Source organism: Magnolia sinica, unplaced genomic scaffold, assembly GCF_029962835.1.
Source record: "Magnolia sinica isolate HGM2019 unplaced genomic scaffold, MsV1 ctg50, whole genome shotgun sequence".
In the NCBI taxonomy this organism is placed as follows: Eukaryota; Viridiplantae; Streptophyta; class Magnoliopsida; order Magnoliales; family Magnoliaceae; genus Magnolia; species Magnolia sinica.
This window is the reverse complement of record NW_026682856.1, coordinates 86,996-103,667: the sequence shown is the minus strand read 5'-3', so window position 1 is coordinate 103,667 and position 16,672 is coordinate 86,996. Positions and strand designations below refer to the sequence as shown.

At 41.4% G+C, this 16,672-nt stretch overlaps 1 protein-coding gene across 1 annotated transcript; it reads right to left on the bottom strand.

The window, feature by feature from the left end:
- Window positions 1–1,765: 1,765 nt before the first annotated feature.
- LOC131236376 (salicylic acid-binding protein 2-like) lies at window positions 1,766–9,706 on the bottom strand. Its single transcript, XM_058233494.1, has 3 exons — window positions 9,292–9,706; window positions 6,913–7,047; window positions 1,766–2,205 (listed from the first exon to the last, which is right to left on the bottom strand). The coding sequence occupies exons 1-3, from the start codon at window positions 9,664–9,666 to the stop codon at window positions 1,924–1,926; spliced, it is 792 nt and encodes a 263-aa protein (XP_058089477.1). The 5' UTR covers window positions 9,667–9,706; the 3' UTR covers window positions 1,766–1,923.
- Between the last annotated feature and the right edge of the window lie 6,966 nt (window positions 9,707–16,672).

The window sequence follows — 16,672 nt, the reverse complement described above, 5'->3', positions numbered from 1 at the left end:
TCTAATAAAGGCCGGGGTGATACTTTCACTAAACTACCTATTAGGTGGACCACCAATGAATCACCTATGAAATCTCTAGGGCTCAACAGTTAGCTTGATCAAAAAATCTGATGGGTAATAGCAAAGTGGGAGGGAATTTCCTCCCTCGAAATGCCTCTTACTTTGCTACAGCGTACCAGACTTTTAGATCAAGCTAACTTTTGGGCTATGAAGGTTTTATAAAGAGACTCATCAAACAGACTGTTCAAATTTTGTGTCCACATCATGTCTCTAAAAGTGTGCACGAGTTTCCATGAGAATTAGTTATGATGTGAGCATCTCTCTTTTATATATATATATATATATATATATATATATATATATATATATATATATATATATATATATATATATATATATATCTTAAATCAAATTAGTTTACTTACTCTTGCTCCGGTGGTAGACTCTTAGGAGTTTCAACACCCGGTCAAGGGTTTGAGTATCCATAGGTGGTGAAATCCCCTATGGCATGAGTGTGTGGGGGTGTATGTGCGTGTGTGCGTGTGTTAAAAAAAAATTTAAAAAAAAAAAAAAAAAAAAGTTTACCGTAATCTAAAACAAGGTTGTTTCCCAGGTTTCAAATTTTTGTTAAAAGTTGTGAAGTCTTTACGGGAAAAAAAAAAAAAAAAAAGAAAAAAGAAAAAAAGCATCTAGACAACAACCCATGCAACCCGTTCAAATTTTGTGTCCACATCGTATGTTTGGAGCAGAACCAATCCAACAGGCTATGAGGTGGGCTCCAACAATCTTGCTAAGTTGCGAGCGATCCACGATGGGATCGTGTTTTGCTTGGTGAGAGGATTGAAGAAAATTGAAGTTGAAACTGACTCCGAAGTCATTCTCAACCTCCTCCTTGGGAAATCCCGCATCTCGTGGCTGATGAGAGCATGGGTCATGAGGATTAATTCCCTCAACTGGGAGGTTCTTTATCCTTTATTCATACTTTTAGAAAAGGAAACGGGCCAGCGGATGGAATGACCCCTATGTGCAGTGAGCGCCAATCGCCTTCCTTCCATGTGCACTCGAGCTCCCTCCCGTGGCAGGTGCGGGGGCTGCTCGTCCTTGACAGGGCTGGATTAGGGGTTCTTCGGACCCGCCATGTAAAAAGTTAATGTCCCTAGGTTCCGCAACGTTTTGTTTTTCTTTTCTTGCCTTTGGTGGTGGGCTATAAGAGCTACGGCCCTGGGTGTTTTTTGCTTTTTGTTGATAGTTAGGAGATATGATGGGAGAGGCCCCAGATTTTTGTGGAGCCCTCCTGAATTGGAGGTTTCCTTGTACATCCGATGTCCAGTCTATCAATGATACAAAGACGTTTTTCTCAGAAAAAAAAAAAAGTGCAACCGGGCTGATGATTAGACCACTCAAAAACAAGCCAATCTAATCATAATGTCGGCCACAGTTGAATCTAGTTCTATCATGCATCCAACCTGAATATCAGATCGACCTGGTTCTGGGACGTCTAATTGTCATGGTGGAGTACTGCACCTGTTAGATCGTTATGATACAAAACACACGCCATGTGTCATGTGGGTCCCATAGTGCTTGATTATGCCTGCTAGGTAGAATAATAGATGAAAGCTATCATCACCATTTCCCCTTCAAAAAGTTTATTTTAGAAGGTTAATAAATAAAATAAAAATAAAAATAAAAAGCTCAGGCTTATTTAGATAACAAATTAATAATTAGAATCTTCAGTTAGGACCTGTTTGGATGGCAAGAAAAGACAAGAAAAGAAAGCGCATCAATTTCCTTTATTTAAAACATGCATTTCACACTGTTCGGACAACAAAGAAAATAGCAAAGGAAACAACAAAGGAAATATTAAATTCCACAAAGCAATCAATATCCAATCACCCTAGTCAATTCTCAAGAGAATCTCAAGGATCAAGCATGTCTCTCGGCGATCTCTAGTAGAGAGTGGCACAACTCCTGAGCTTTGCAGAACATAGGCATGTGATCAGAACCATTGATTACTTTCACTTCTTTCACTGGGTTATTCTCGACCATCCAATGCTGGAACTCATCTGGAATAGCCATGTCTTCATCGCATACGATGAAAACTCGGGTAACTGACCCATATCTCTCCTTTGAAAAGAATGGTGCATTTGACAGATCTTCTTGAAACAACGATCCAACCCTTACAAGTGTAGTTGCCAAGGTGTAGTCCTATTTTTAGTAGGAAAAAAAAAAAAGGAAGAAAAAAATACACACGCTTGTTAAAGGAATCTAACTGTGGTTTGAAAGAGCTTATAGAATTTCTTAAGAGAAATGATCACATACACTTCCATCTTTCTTGTCAATGTGTCATGTGTGTAGGACATCAGAGCCATGCAAGGATGGGTTAGACCACATATTACTTACCTTCAGGTGGTCCAAAACTTGACTCTAAGAAGATCATCAGATATCCTCTGTTTTCAATGATGTGGCTCTGCCTATGACTAGATTGTTGGGGAATTGCGGAAAGAAATTCCGAATTCAAATCAAATAAAAATGAGATAAACGAAAATAAACATCACAGAGAATACACGATTTTTACGTGAAAAGATTCTTGCAGAAAAAAATCATGGTACAAAATAACAACAATCACTATGAAAACGAAAAGTACATGAGATTGATGAATTTACAATTAGAAAACTCTCATTTTCTCCTCTTCAAACCCTAGAAATGTTTTAAGCTCGGATTGAAATATTCTATTCCCTTAATTACGCTCATATGTATAGTGTTACACTCAAAATAGGAAATAAATTGCGCAATTATACAAAACTGCGTGCACCATTTATATAAGAATCGATCGATTGACATCGATTAACTGGTCCTCGATCAATCAAACACCACATGTTCAATCACTCCAATATGCTCAAAAGTGTCTAGAGAGATTACAAATATTTTCGAATTATGTTTAATCGATCGGTTGAAACTGTTCAGATATTAATCTATATAATTCAAAGTTCACTTGATTTATCAACAAAGGTAGTCGATCGATCGAACCCATGTTGTATGTATAGATTGAAGACATCTCACAACATGGATCAAGCTGGATTTTAGGATGTATAGGCCTAGCTATGGGTTTGGCTGGGCCTGCATTTTTAATTGGTCAGGTGCTTTTTGGGATGTTTATTCATCCTCATGGGGATCACGTGATGAATGGGTTGGGTGGCATATATAAAAAACGGTTGTCCACGTGAAGGTTTTTATCCTTGTCCTCCCCATTGCCACCATTCTCTGGGTCACAAGATGCCTCGCCTAGATCATCATACACGTGCCATGTGTGTGAAACACAACTCGAGGCATAAAAATGTTTATATCCTGGACAATGGATTTAAAGTATTCTATGTCCGTTTCTTGGATAGCCATGTGGAGATCTGTCCATGGATGATGGCTTCATGGAAGTTTGTTCTTTGTTAAAAATTCAATCTAGTGGAACAGTCCACATGGAAGAGGTGAATTGTGGTACATGTGTCAGCATGGTAGACGCCAATGAGTTGAATCATATTTACATGTAGGTTAATATAACCATACTACTAATTTAATTCAAAACTCAACTAAAATAAACATTGTTGCTTATTTTAAATAAAACTCCAATGAAATGTTACTGACAAGCATCCTATTCAATCCAAACAATCAGTTGTCCACCAGTTTGGCCCTCCTGTTGTATGGGCGAGACTCGGCAATGACTCTCAACACAAAGTAGGTCCAAAATAAGGGAGACGCTCTCTTAAATCCTAGGCCATGTAACATTAGGTAACACCTCACCTGTTGGAGTAAGGTTGCAGTGCAGATATAACTCTCTTTTCAAAGGCCGGATTTAGATAATATTTAGTTCATTGGAAAGGTAACTTGAGAAACTTTTAAATGGGAGGTTACATTAATTTCAACTATAGAATCCAGGCTTATTGAAAGTCCTCCCCTAATCAGAGCCCTTTCATCACAATGGTAAATGGTTTCACATGATGCCATGCATCTAAATGATCCCTTGAAGTTCAATGGGTGATGATGGATTTGCCAGTTAAGAAATTCTAATAGTAGCTACTATTGGGCTATGGCTGCTAAAAGTGGTTAGCTTACTGATTGGCTAATGGGACAATCAAACAAGTGGGGACACAATTTTCAAGTCAGGCCATTTACACCGTTGGATCCGTCTACTGTCTATCTGGATTTAAAACATGTGAATCATGATTCTACACGTGCGTACCATTGTTAAGTGTTGTTAGTAAATTGACAGATTATATGCAAAAGAAAGCGGCTTTAAGTCGGAAAAAAAAAAAAGGTTTAAGTCGGGTTAGGGTGTTGCTTTCTCTAAAATTATATTTGCTTCTAATATAGATAGAAACCAAGTATGGTAATTTGGATTAAAACAATCTGTCTCCTAAATATGATGAAGCCCTGAATCTAGTAATTGATCTACAACAAGTTCAGATGTGGTCGATATTGAAAAACCTTTAATATATATATATATATATATTATTTTAAAAATTTAAAAATTTTAAAATTAGATTATAATAAATAAAAATAATAATTTAAAAAAAAAAGAAAAAGGAAAAGAAAAGAAAAAATAAAAATAAAGACACAAAATTAGCTCAGAGTAGGCCTTTGGAAAACAAATATTTAGATGGTGAACGTTGTAACTGAATGAGAAGCCCATGTGATGGGCTAAGCATGCATAGACATTCAGATGGTACATGGGTTTGTTTCTGTGTCTGTTCTTGTGCTCGTTGAAGGCACACATTCCTTCCATAGCTTTGACCTATTGTTGCAACGTGACTGCCACACAGACAGGATATGTACACGTGGGAAGTGTACAAAAAGGGAATATTTTTCTCAACTTTCGGGCTGATCTCTCCATGCAGCCCCAAATTTCTCCGGTGGTCCCAGATGCCTTCTTTTTTTTAAATAAGGTGGGAAACCCGAGAGGGAGATAGCTTTCCTTTGTTATTAGGATAGGCGGGTCTTTGCCTGTTTTTTGTTCTCGGGCCCACCGAAGTCTATTTTGTAAGTATCTCATGGAGTGTCTTTTTATTATTATTATTATTATTTATTATTTATTTATTTTTATAAGGAAGCGGATTAGGTGAGACCCGGATGCACCGAGGAGGTTGGGACCTGTGAGGTCCACAGTGATGTATGTTTCATACATCCATACCGTTCAACCATTTTATAAGCTCATTTTAGGGCATGATCCAAAAAATGAAGCATGCCCAAATCTTAGGTTGACCCCACCACAAGAAACAGTTGTAATTGAATCCCCACAATTAAAAACTTCATGGAGTCCACCGGAATGTTTATTTGCCATTCAACCTGTTGATAAGGTCCCAAGAACTTCTACCAATAAACCACACAAATATCATCTTGATCCAGAGATTTTGTGGCCCACAAGAAGTTTTTCACTACTAATTACTACCGTTTCCTGTGGTTCATCTGAGATTCGGATCTGCTTTATGTTTTGGATGATGCCTGAGATGAGTTTTCAATATAGATGGACGGCGTGATGTAGCCGCATATATCAAGGTGGCCCCCCAATCAGGTCCCACGCACCTCGGTGGATCCAGGGATCCACCGAAGCCGCGCCTCACTAAAAGAGACTCGGATTGCGTTGACCTCGGTGATGTGTTGACGTGGCAAAATTCTGTAGGCCCATCATGATGTACGTGCTATATCCACACCGTCCATCCATTTTGTCAGATCATTTTAACGCATGAGCCCCTAAACGAGGCACTTCCAAAGCTCAAGGGCACCACACGATAGAAAAGACTGGGGGCAATGACGCCCACCGTTGAAACGTTCGTACGGCTGACCATGTTATTTATTTGCCATCCAACCTGCTTATACGGTCATACATACTGGGTCAACCTGCTTATATGGTCACACAGACCTAGATGAATAGAAAACGCAGATCCAAAACTCATGTGGTCCTAGGAAGTTTTCAATAGTTGGCTTTCAATCTCCATTACTTCCTATTTTACTCATGAAAAACATCAGCCTCTCACTTTCTCTTGTTGCCTTTCGCTTCATATATATGCTACACTTTAGTGATGTAGAATGGGTAAAGGAGAAATTTATAATAAGGGGCTAAGATTATATAAATCCAAGTTAGAATAGGGTTCTAGTTGTCTAAAACTATCCTTAATAATTCAAAAACAAAAAATAATAATAATAATTATTATTATTATTACATACATTCACACGCTCCATGCACATGCCCACCCACTCACACCGCAATGGGCTCGAAGCTATAACCTCGTGTTGAAACTCGTGAGTCTACCATTAAATTATAAAGTTACAAGCATGTCCATTGACATGTACTGTAACTTCTGATGGCCATAACTTTTTTATCTATAATTTGCACGTGGATAATATGCAAATAGAAAGTTATCAATGAGCTGGAGGACTTAGCCCACATCCAAGATTTATTGGCTTGAAATAGCTTCACAAAATACAATAGTTATAAAAGTAAATTAAAATTTTAAGTTGAAATTTGTCATTCTAATGAGTTCCATGTTTTGCTAATTTAGAATTTATATATTTTTTATTGACTTTTATTATTTTAGATTAGGAATTGAGGACATCTTTTGCTACATCGCAATCATTGCTTTTATTCAATAATATTAAATTTATTTTTTGCTTTTAGAGATTTTTATAGTGAGTGTTCAATCACTATTGTTTTTTATGATGTGCTCCACCTAAGATTTGGATCTACTTCATCTTTTAACTCATGGAATAAAATGAGCTGGCCAAGTTGATGGACAGAGTGGATATAAAATGCATAAATCACAGTGGGCCCCACACTCACTGATCCACAGAACCCTCGTCCTGTAAACACATGACACCAATGATGGAAAAGACGGGGCTGTATGCTAATTCACATAAAAAATTTACCTCTGGAGAGGAGCGTTGATAGAGCTTTTGTGACAAGAACTTGGGGCCGAAGAGCATCGTTGCGGGTTTCTCTGGCCCTCGATCAAACTGGAATTGCGTGTCCAGGAAGAGCTCCAATGGTGTCCTCTCGAAGTACTATCATTCATCAAAGAGACAACAAGGACTTCCGTTGAGATTGTGTTTCGAATTATGGAAAAAAACATCGCGGATATGGAAAGCTATTAAGGAACCGTGGATTCCAACAAATAATCAGCAGTTTGGGTTGCAGACCCACTTGAGTCCACGACTGTAGGGTCAAAACTGTTTTTTCCCCCCTATAAAATCAATTATATTGATGAAATCACAGAGGTCCGCTAACGTACACCGTACCACATGTGGTAGATAGGCGAAAAATCCAAGCTATCCATCCGGTCCACCTCACCCTGTACGCATTACCACAAAAGCAAAGGGAAATATCCAAACCATCCAAAGGTAAATTCATTCAGTTAATTGTGGCCCATTATATCAGAATAGGGTATCTACATAGGGAGCGGATTAGGTGAGACCCCGCCTCACCCGAGACGGTGAGGGCCTTACTGTAGGTTCCACCTTGATGTGTGTATTATGGATTAATTTATGTTGTTCATCTGTTTTTCACAATCATTTTAGAAAATAATCTTTAAAATGAAGTAGGTCTAATAATCAGGTGAACCATACCATCTTCTCCAAAGGCTACGGCCCAGGATCTAGTTTCCTATCTGAGTCGAGAGCAGTAATTGATGGGCTTCATCTCTGTTGGGAGAAAAGTTTTAATAGGGTCCAAGTAGGAAGCAACTCTCAAGCCGTGGTAGCCCATCTTTCCTCAGACGATCGGCCTCGTGGAGCTCCCACTACTGGAAGATTAGGTTCGAAATGACCCGGGCGAGCACCAACATGGTGATGAAGCACATTCCACGATAAGCGAACAAGGTGGCTGACTTTCTTGCTCGCATGCGCAGCGCCACACAAATCGATAGGATTGTCACAGATTCCACGGACCTTCCGCTCCTGGCCCGAGGGGAATTGGTTTTGGACTGGTCCGGTCTAGGTGGGCGCGGATTGGCTACCGACGGGGTGAGTAGCGAAACTGCTATTGAAGTGACGTCACCAAGATCTGTGGGCCCCATCATGACGTATGTTCTGTATCCACGCGGTCCACCTATGTGGAGAGATAATTTTTGTGGAAGATCCAAAGAATGAGTCACATTCAAAGCTCTAGTGGATCCCACCAAAGAAAACAGAGGGGAGAGTGACGCCAACATTAAAAACTTCTAAATGCCACAAAAGTTTTTGATCAAGATAATATTTGTGTTTTCCCTTCTTTAATGTCTTTGCTAACTTTTGAACAGGTTGGATTTCGAAAAAACATCCTGGTGGGCATTAGAAAGGTTTCAATGGTGGGCATCAATCTTCCCGCTGTTTTCTGTGGTGTGGTCCAATAAAGGTTTAGATCTGCCTCATTCTCTAATTCATGCCTTAAAATTATCTCTCCAAACGGATGAACGGCGTGGATACAAAACATACATAATAGTGGGGTACACAGAACTTGGTGACGTCACTCCAGTAGCGACTCTCGCTACTCGACTTGCCAGTATCTAATCCGCGCGCGGGGGTCTAGGTTCGGTTTGGAGATGCTAGATATTTCTTCCTGGCCCTCAGTTTTGTCGAGGCGGTCCAGCCCGAATGTGTAGCTGGCTGTATAGTTTTATCTATATGAAATTCATTTTCAAAAAAATAAAAAAATAAAAAATAAAAAAGTGGACCATACCGTAGGAAACAGTGGACATCCTACCATTAAAAACTTCTTAGGAGGCAATTAATGTTTCTACGGTACTTATTTGCCATCCTACATGAGCCTAGATGAAGGGAAAAAAAAAAACCAAATATCTGCTTGATCCAAAACTTGTGGGGCCCAGTGATGGTCAATCACCACTGTTTCCTATGATATGGTCCACCTGATAATTGAATCTACTTCATTTTTTTTGGATGATACCCTAAAATGATGGGAGAAAACGGATGAACCGCGTGGATAATACATACATCAAGGTGGGCCAAACGGTAATGGCCGCACCGTCTTGGGTGAAGCCGGGGTCTCACCGAATCCGTTCCCATCTACATAGTGGAACCCTTCTGATGGATGGCTGGGATTTTGACCTGTCTACTATGTTGGCATATGTGTAGGCATATGAAGACGTGGATAGGCTTAGAAAAGCTCTAACAAGAGTACTCTGAAGAAATTTAAAAAAAAATTAAAATAAATAAATAAATAAATCCACGCCCAGATCGTTTTCCAAACGGAGGATAAGGGAGTCCTTGAAAAGATATTTTCTTTTCGAAAACTACGCGTTGAAATTCACATACCTTATCCAAGATATAAGAGGGCCTGTTAGACGAATCTGGCATGAACGCCGTCAGGAAGACGGCAACGGAGACCCTCTCTGGGTACTTATCCATGGCTAAAGCCAAGTTCAAACCTCCAAGGCTGTGGCCCACCAGGATCACCCTCTCTTGTGGAGGGAGAGATGCCATGATGTCCAACAACGGCTGAGAATACTCGGAAAACTTGAGGACCTCGTCCTCGAACTTCTTGGGGTTGATGCCCGAAGCTGCAAGATCGACGGCCGTTACGCGGTTGCCTGCAGATGTTAGTAGTGTGGCCACCTTATACCAACACCATGCTCCATGACAAGCACCATGGACTAGAACGAAGTGCTTCTTGTTCTTCCCTACCTCCATCTGCTCTTTGTGCACTTGTCATTTCTTCTTTCCTCCTTTTTATAGACTTTCTTGTGGCAATGTGGGCCTAATGAGTGGGTTAATCAAGGACGGTAAAATGGTTAGTTTTATGCTTGAATGTCTACGCACGTGCACAGCTGGACGCGGATTAGGTACTATCCCTACCTGTTCGGGACAGGAGGAGGCTCTGAGGGGCACCGAGGGGTTACCTGTGATGTATGAATTTTATAGAAACCATCCATCCATTTTTCCATATCATTTTAGAATACCGAACAAAAATAAAACAGATTTAAGGCTCAAGTGGACCACACCAAAGGAAGCAGTGGTGCTAAGGATGCCCACCATTGAAATCTTCTTAAGGTCCGTCGTATTTTTTATGAATACGGATCCTATGTTTCCGTCCGTGTGATTGTGTAATGCATTGAATGATGCATCGCTGACTGAGATGGACCAATCAAAAAGCAGGAAAGTCGTGGTTATGGCAAACAGAGGATCCCGACTCATTTTTTATTTGCCATCCAACCTTTGATACGGTCATATACACCTGGGTGAATTGAAAAACCAGATATCATCTTGATCCAAAACTTCCACGGTCCTCAAGAAATTTTCAACTGTAGGAATCTAATTCCCACCATGTGGTCCATTTGAGGCTTTGATCTTCTCCATTTTAGGCCTAAGGGCATTTGGTGCAGGGTATCAGATGGGATTAGGGGGGATAGAATTACATTTGGTCCTGTGCAAGTTCATCTACCGTTTAGAGAGAATGAAAAAGCCTGGAATTAGGTGGCAAGTAACTGCAGTTAGTCACATGGAATTGCATTTTGTCCCATGCAGAATTTACGGGCATGTATGGTCCGTGGAATTGAATGGTACTGAATTATATTAAATGGGATTAACATCATTATTGCATAATAATTGTATGTCAGGAAATACGATAGTATTGTAGCCATCCATGCACATGAATACATCAGCATCTCAAATTTTTCAAAAGGTAGTAGTGTAATTTCAGACGGTATTGCATCGTGCAGTGCAGTGTAGTCATCGCGCTGTATTTTTGCCAGACATCGTAGCTCTCTTTGAACGTTTTCTATCTATGAAGAATGAAAATATTCTACACCAGCATCACCATGTATCATCTCCATTCCATTGCATATGAGCGTTAACGTTCTCCGTTTCTTCTCCAAAAGTCTGAGGTTCGTTATACAGTTGAATCTCTCCTTGAGCTCTTGGAAGGGACGGAGTAGAGATTTGGTAAGTCAAATCGGACGCCTACAATCACCTTTCAAATCGGGTGGGCCCACTTTCCTGTGATCACCTTTCGTAGGAAGTTCCTATGCTGGTATGGGTGGGGCCCACTTTCATGTTTGTGAATGATCTGATTCGTTCATCGGTTCTATGAGTTCATTTTAAGACATGTTACAATTTTAGATGTCATCCATACCGCTAATAACGTCATTCCTATTGGGATGAACTGAAAATAATTCAATGTTAGCATAAATCAAAACTTTCGTGGCCCCATACCAATTTCAACTGTGGACATCGAATTATCCTGGATTACACATACAAAGCTTTTGAGACAGTTCAATTTTGGCAACATGTACTAAAATTCAATTATAAAATGGATGGACAAGTAAAATTATTTACAAACATGACAGTGGGCCCCACCTAGGTTTCCATTTTGAGAACTTAAAAATAGCTACCGTCGTACAAGTGCTATCAATATTATACGTATATACAATACGCAACACTAATATGTCGTATCCAAACATTGATCTGTATAAGAATTTGTATATTTACCCAAACAATACCTCTTATCCAAACATTAATTTATGACATGTTGATTTAGATATATTCTGAAATTGATCGAACGCATACATGAACAGTAGCTGAATACAATACAATACACCCTTATACGTTAATCCAAATAGGCCCAAAGCATATTGAGCTTCTCCATATGCAATCCACTTCCATGGATTAGGTACCACCCCTGACCCCTGACTGTTCGGAGCTTGGGACGGGAGGAGGCTCCAAGGGCCATTGACATGACACCGTTATGTGTGAATTTTATCCAAACCGTTCATCCATTTTTCCATATCATTTTAGAGTATTGGCTGAAAAATAAAACTGATCAAAGGTTCAAATGGACCACACCACAAGAAGCAGCAGTGCTAAGGATGCCCACCATTGAAACTTTCTTAGGGTCCTCCGTGTTTTTTATTTGCAATCCAACCTGTTGATACCGTCATACACACCTGGGTGAATTGAGAAAACAAATATCATCTTGATTTAAAACTTTTGTGGTACCAAGAATAATTCAACGGTAGGAATTTAATGCCCACCGTGTGGTCCATTTGAGCATTTGATCTTCTCAATTTTAGGGTTTATAATTTAAAATTATATATAAAAATGAATGGAAGGTGCGGTTAGAATTCAAACATCACGGTGGCCCCTCAGCGGCCCTCAGAGCCTCAGCCTACTCCGAACAGGCGGCGGTAGTACCTAGTCCGCGCCCACATGTTAAAGCATTTCGCGGAAAGTTCCTGTTGCGCTGGAAACCGAGGTGAGGCCAACTTGATGTTTGGATGAATCCACCTCCCTTCATCTATTTGTGAGCTAATCTTAGGATATGAAATCAAAATTGATCAGATCCAAGACTAAAGTGAGTCATACTAAAGGTAAAGTAAAAGGTGGCCGTACCAAAGATAAAGGAAAAGAAGGTTATGGAAATTCTTAGCCCCTGGTGCTGACAGTGATGCTTACATGCCATCTATATCATTCGTACGGAAATAAATTGAAAAAACCACTATTAGCATGATTCAAAATTTATATGGCCGCACGAATATTTCAATTATGAATGTTTAATTCTCATGTTTTCGGCCAATTGAGCATTGGATCAGGTTTATTACTAATTTCTTAAAATGAACTCACAAAATGGATGAATGGAGTGCATATCTCACAAACATAACCGTGGCGCCCCACCTGGGTTCCCAGTGCACGAACTTCATGTGAAAGGCTTTCTTTGGAAATCCTCGTCGGCTAGTGCCAAAGCTCCGTGGGCTCACGGATCCAAACCTCATATGGTCCACATTATAAGAAAACAGTTTTGAATGAATATCCACCGTTGAAAACTTTCCGAGGCCTTCTGTAATTTTTATTTTCCAACCTATTGATAATGTCGCCTAAACTTAGATGAAAGGAAAACACAAATATAAGCTTGATCTAAAACTTCCGTGGCCACCAAAATGTTTTTAATGATAAGCCTTCAATCCTCAATATTTACTATGGTGTGGTCCATTTGAGACTTGGATATGTCTCATGATTTTTAAGCTTCTTCTCTAAAATGACATAAAAAATGAACTGACAGCTAGCATAGGTAAAACACATACGTCATTGGGGGTTCATAGAGCTTTTATACCAGCATGCTAGCTAATGTTTGGGCCATTGATGAAGCCTGTTCTTTTTGGATAAAGCATAAGCCAAAACAGGCCTGCAATGTCAGCAATCAACTTATACGGTCCATCAATTTTGCACGCTCACGATAGAAGAAGCCAAAAATTGAAATAGATCCGGAACCCAAGTGGGCCAACTGACAAAACAGAGATAGAAGGGGAGCAGTTTAGGTGAGACCCCAGCCTCACCCACCTTGACGTATATATATTCTACATCCAAACCATCCATCCATTTCTCGTTTCATTTTAGGCATGATCCAAAAAATGAAGAAGATACAAATCTCAATTGGACCATATTGGTGATTGGACGCCCTACCATTAAAAACTTCTTAGGATGCCCCTTAATGTTTCTTAGTGTTTATTAGCCATCCAATTTGTTCATAAGGTCAAATAAGCATGAATGAAGGGCAAACACAAATATCGACTTGATCCAAAACTTTTGTGGCCCATTAATGGTCAATCACCACGGTTTACTATGGCATGGTCCACTTGATAATTGGAACTGCTTTATTTTTAAGATAATGCCATAAATGATTTGGAAAAGCACATGGACAGTCTAGACACAGAATACACACATCAAGGTGGGCCCCACGGCCAGCCTCACTGTCTTGGGTGAAGCTGGGTCTTACCTAATCCGCTCCCAGTTAAAATGCAAATGCCACCATTGAAATTTTCAAGAGGGGCAGCTTTGATTTAAGTAGTATCTATGGTATCAGCTCATCTCATCGAAAATAAGAGTACTAATGGTTTATGTTATGGGAAGATCCGGGCCCCTTACAATTCCGAGGACTGACATCTTCCTGATCAAGTCGGACATACAGGAATCTGAAATGATAAGCACGATTGAAGAAGAATCTCAGTTAAGTCATATTGGCACTTCTACTCCGAGGTCAGTAGTCGGCTCGGATTGGGCCCAGAGTAGTTGGTGTAACGCTCAGAACAAATATTTCAGGCCGTCCTACTATCCGACTAGAAACAAATATTACCATCCGCCTAGATAGCAGGAAGACTCGCACGACTAGGCAAGGACCGACGCTCGCCTCGGAATTCGGAGAGAGCTTTCAGAATGCTCAAAATGAGGCTCTGCCTTGACATGTCTCCTCCGTGCCGAAGCTCAGCTCGTGACACGATCCGCGTCAAGTGAACTCTATGACGAAGGCCCGAGCACGTCCGAGGCAGATCCTCGTAACCGAACACCCTCAGCTGCCCAACCCAAGCCGAGCCCAAAGCGAGGTATGGGCTCCTCACACTGAATTCAGAAACTACCATAAGCGAACGTGACCGATTACTTTGGCCGCGATATGCTGTATGATCCTAGGATTGCGGATAATATCTCCATGATCTTAGTATCCTGCTGATTGAGTAAATCATGCCGAGAATAACAGACCCAGACCGTTCGATGTTCAGGTATAAATACAATGAAACCCCATTGCTACAGGGACGCAAGATCTCACACCATCTCTCTACAATCAACTTAGACCCAGATTCCTTTGACTTGACTTAGGCATCGGAGGGTCCTCCGGCTTAGCCAGGGTCTTCTTTGCTAAACCTTTGTGCAGGACCAAGGCTCCTTGGAGGTTTGCCGCGCTGAGTGGAGGGTGGTGCAAATTTTGTCATTAAAATTTTTGGGCGCCATCTATGGGAATCTGATAAAAAAGTCAGGTTCCTATTCTTAAGCATAATGGCGAGAGGAAAGAAGAAAGTAGTAGCTGCAAAACCAGAGCCAAATGATCAGACTCGCTCTTCCTCACTACTTCATGCCGAATCAGCCCCGGGGCCTTCCTACTGTTCTCACAATCGGGCGAGTAAGTATCGAGCCATACAGAATGAGATACAGGCCCTGCGTGATAAGGTGAATAGGATGAAGCAGCAACAGGAGCCACAACCACGCCTGACTCAGGAAAATCTTATTCCCAAACTGGTCGGTCTGGTCATGGAAGCTCACTCCGCACTGAGGAGTATAAGGCCCGAGGTGCCCTAACGCCCTCAAGCGCCGGTTTCGGGTCAGAATCCTCCCCTGACCCAAATCCGAGTCTCAGCTTGGAACACAGCTACTCGAGCTCCGACCAATGCTTCGGTCACTTCAACCTTGACACCTATGGATCTCTGTCATCAGCTAGAACGGAGGAGGGGAAGGAGGACTCTAGAAATAGAAAACACCCAAGAGATTGTAGCTGAGAACAAAGACCCTTGGGAAAAACAGTTAGCAGAGCTCAACAATAAATTCCCGATGCTGGAAAAGAAGCAGCAGCTATCATCAGTTCCCGCCATCGTCCAGGCAATGATGGAAGAGACTGAGCCTCCCTTCACCTTAACAATCAAGAATGAGGTGATGCCATAGAGGTTCCGGATACCTCCCGTCATCCAATACTCTGGGTCGGGTGACCCGTCTAAGCAAGTGGAAGCTTATCGTTTGTTGATGCAAATCCAGACAGCAATAGACGCGATGATGTGTAGGGGGTTCTCGAATACACTCACAAGATCCACTCGGAGCTGGTACCATCAACTCAAGCCAAACTCTATCGGATCCTTCGCAGAACTTAACTGATTATTCCTTACCCAGTTCATTAGTGGTAAGAAGAGTCAGAAGCCAAATACTCACCTGTTCACCATCAAACAAGAGCCCAAGAAATCACTGAAAGATTACATTGCATGCTTCAATGAGGAAGCGTTATAGGGGGGAAGACTATAATGATAAGATGGCACTTTCTGCAGTGTTCGGCTGCTTGAAAGAGGGAAGATTCATCTTCTCTATTGGGAAGAATCCGCCAAAGACGTTGGCTGACCTCATCGCCAGAGCTCAGAAATACACCAATGCCGAGGAGTTCACTAATGCCCACAAGAATGTCCAAGTAACTGACCAGACCGGTAAAGGGAAGAAGCCTAGGAATGAGGAGTCTCAGCCGTCTGGCAAGGGACCCGATGATCGCACCCCTTGTGATCGGTGCCCAAGCAGAAGGCCGGAGGGAAAATTTCATTCATACACCCCTCCTCAACACATCTACCAAGCAAATTTTACTGGACATCCGTGAAGAGAAGCTTCTGAATTAGCCTGTGTGCATGAAGGTCAACCCGGAACATCGCAACAAATGCAAATATTGCCTCTTTCATCGGGATCACGGTCACAACACGGTCGACTGCGTGGACATCAAGGACGAGATCGAGACCCTTATTCGTAAGGGTCATCTGCGCCGTTATACTAAGGGAGAAAGAACTACTCGGAAAGAAGAGCGAAAACGAGAACAGCCGAAGAACGCCATGGAAGAGCCAGCCAAGATTCGCACCATCTTTGGGGGCTCCTCCGGTGGGGGAGATTCAAATAGGGCTCGGAAAGCCCACTCTCGAAAGAGTCTGGAGCACCACATCCATCTGACCCGGCCTAATAAGGAACTTCGGGTCAGCCCATATAGCCTGACCTTCACAGAGGACGACGCACGCGGAATCTATCATCCACACGACGATGCCCTTGTGGTTACTATGACCATAACTAACCATAAGGTATACCGTATACTGATCGACACTGGAAGCTCAGCCGACGTGGTCTACTCCAAGGCTTT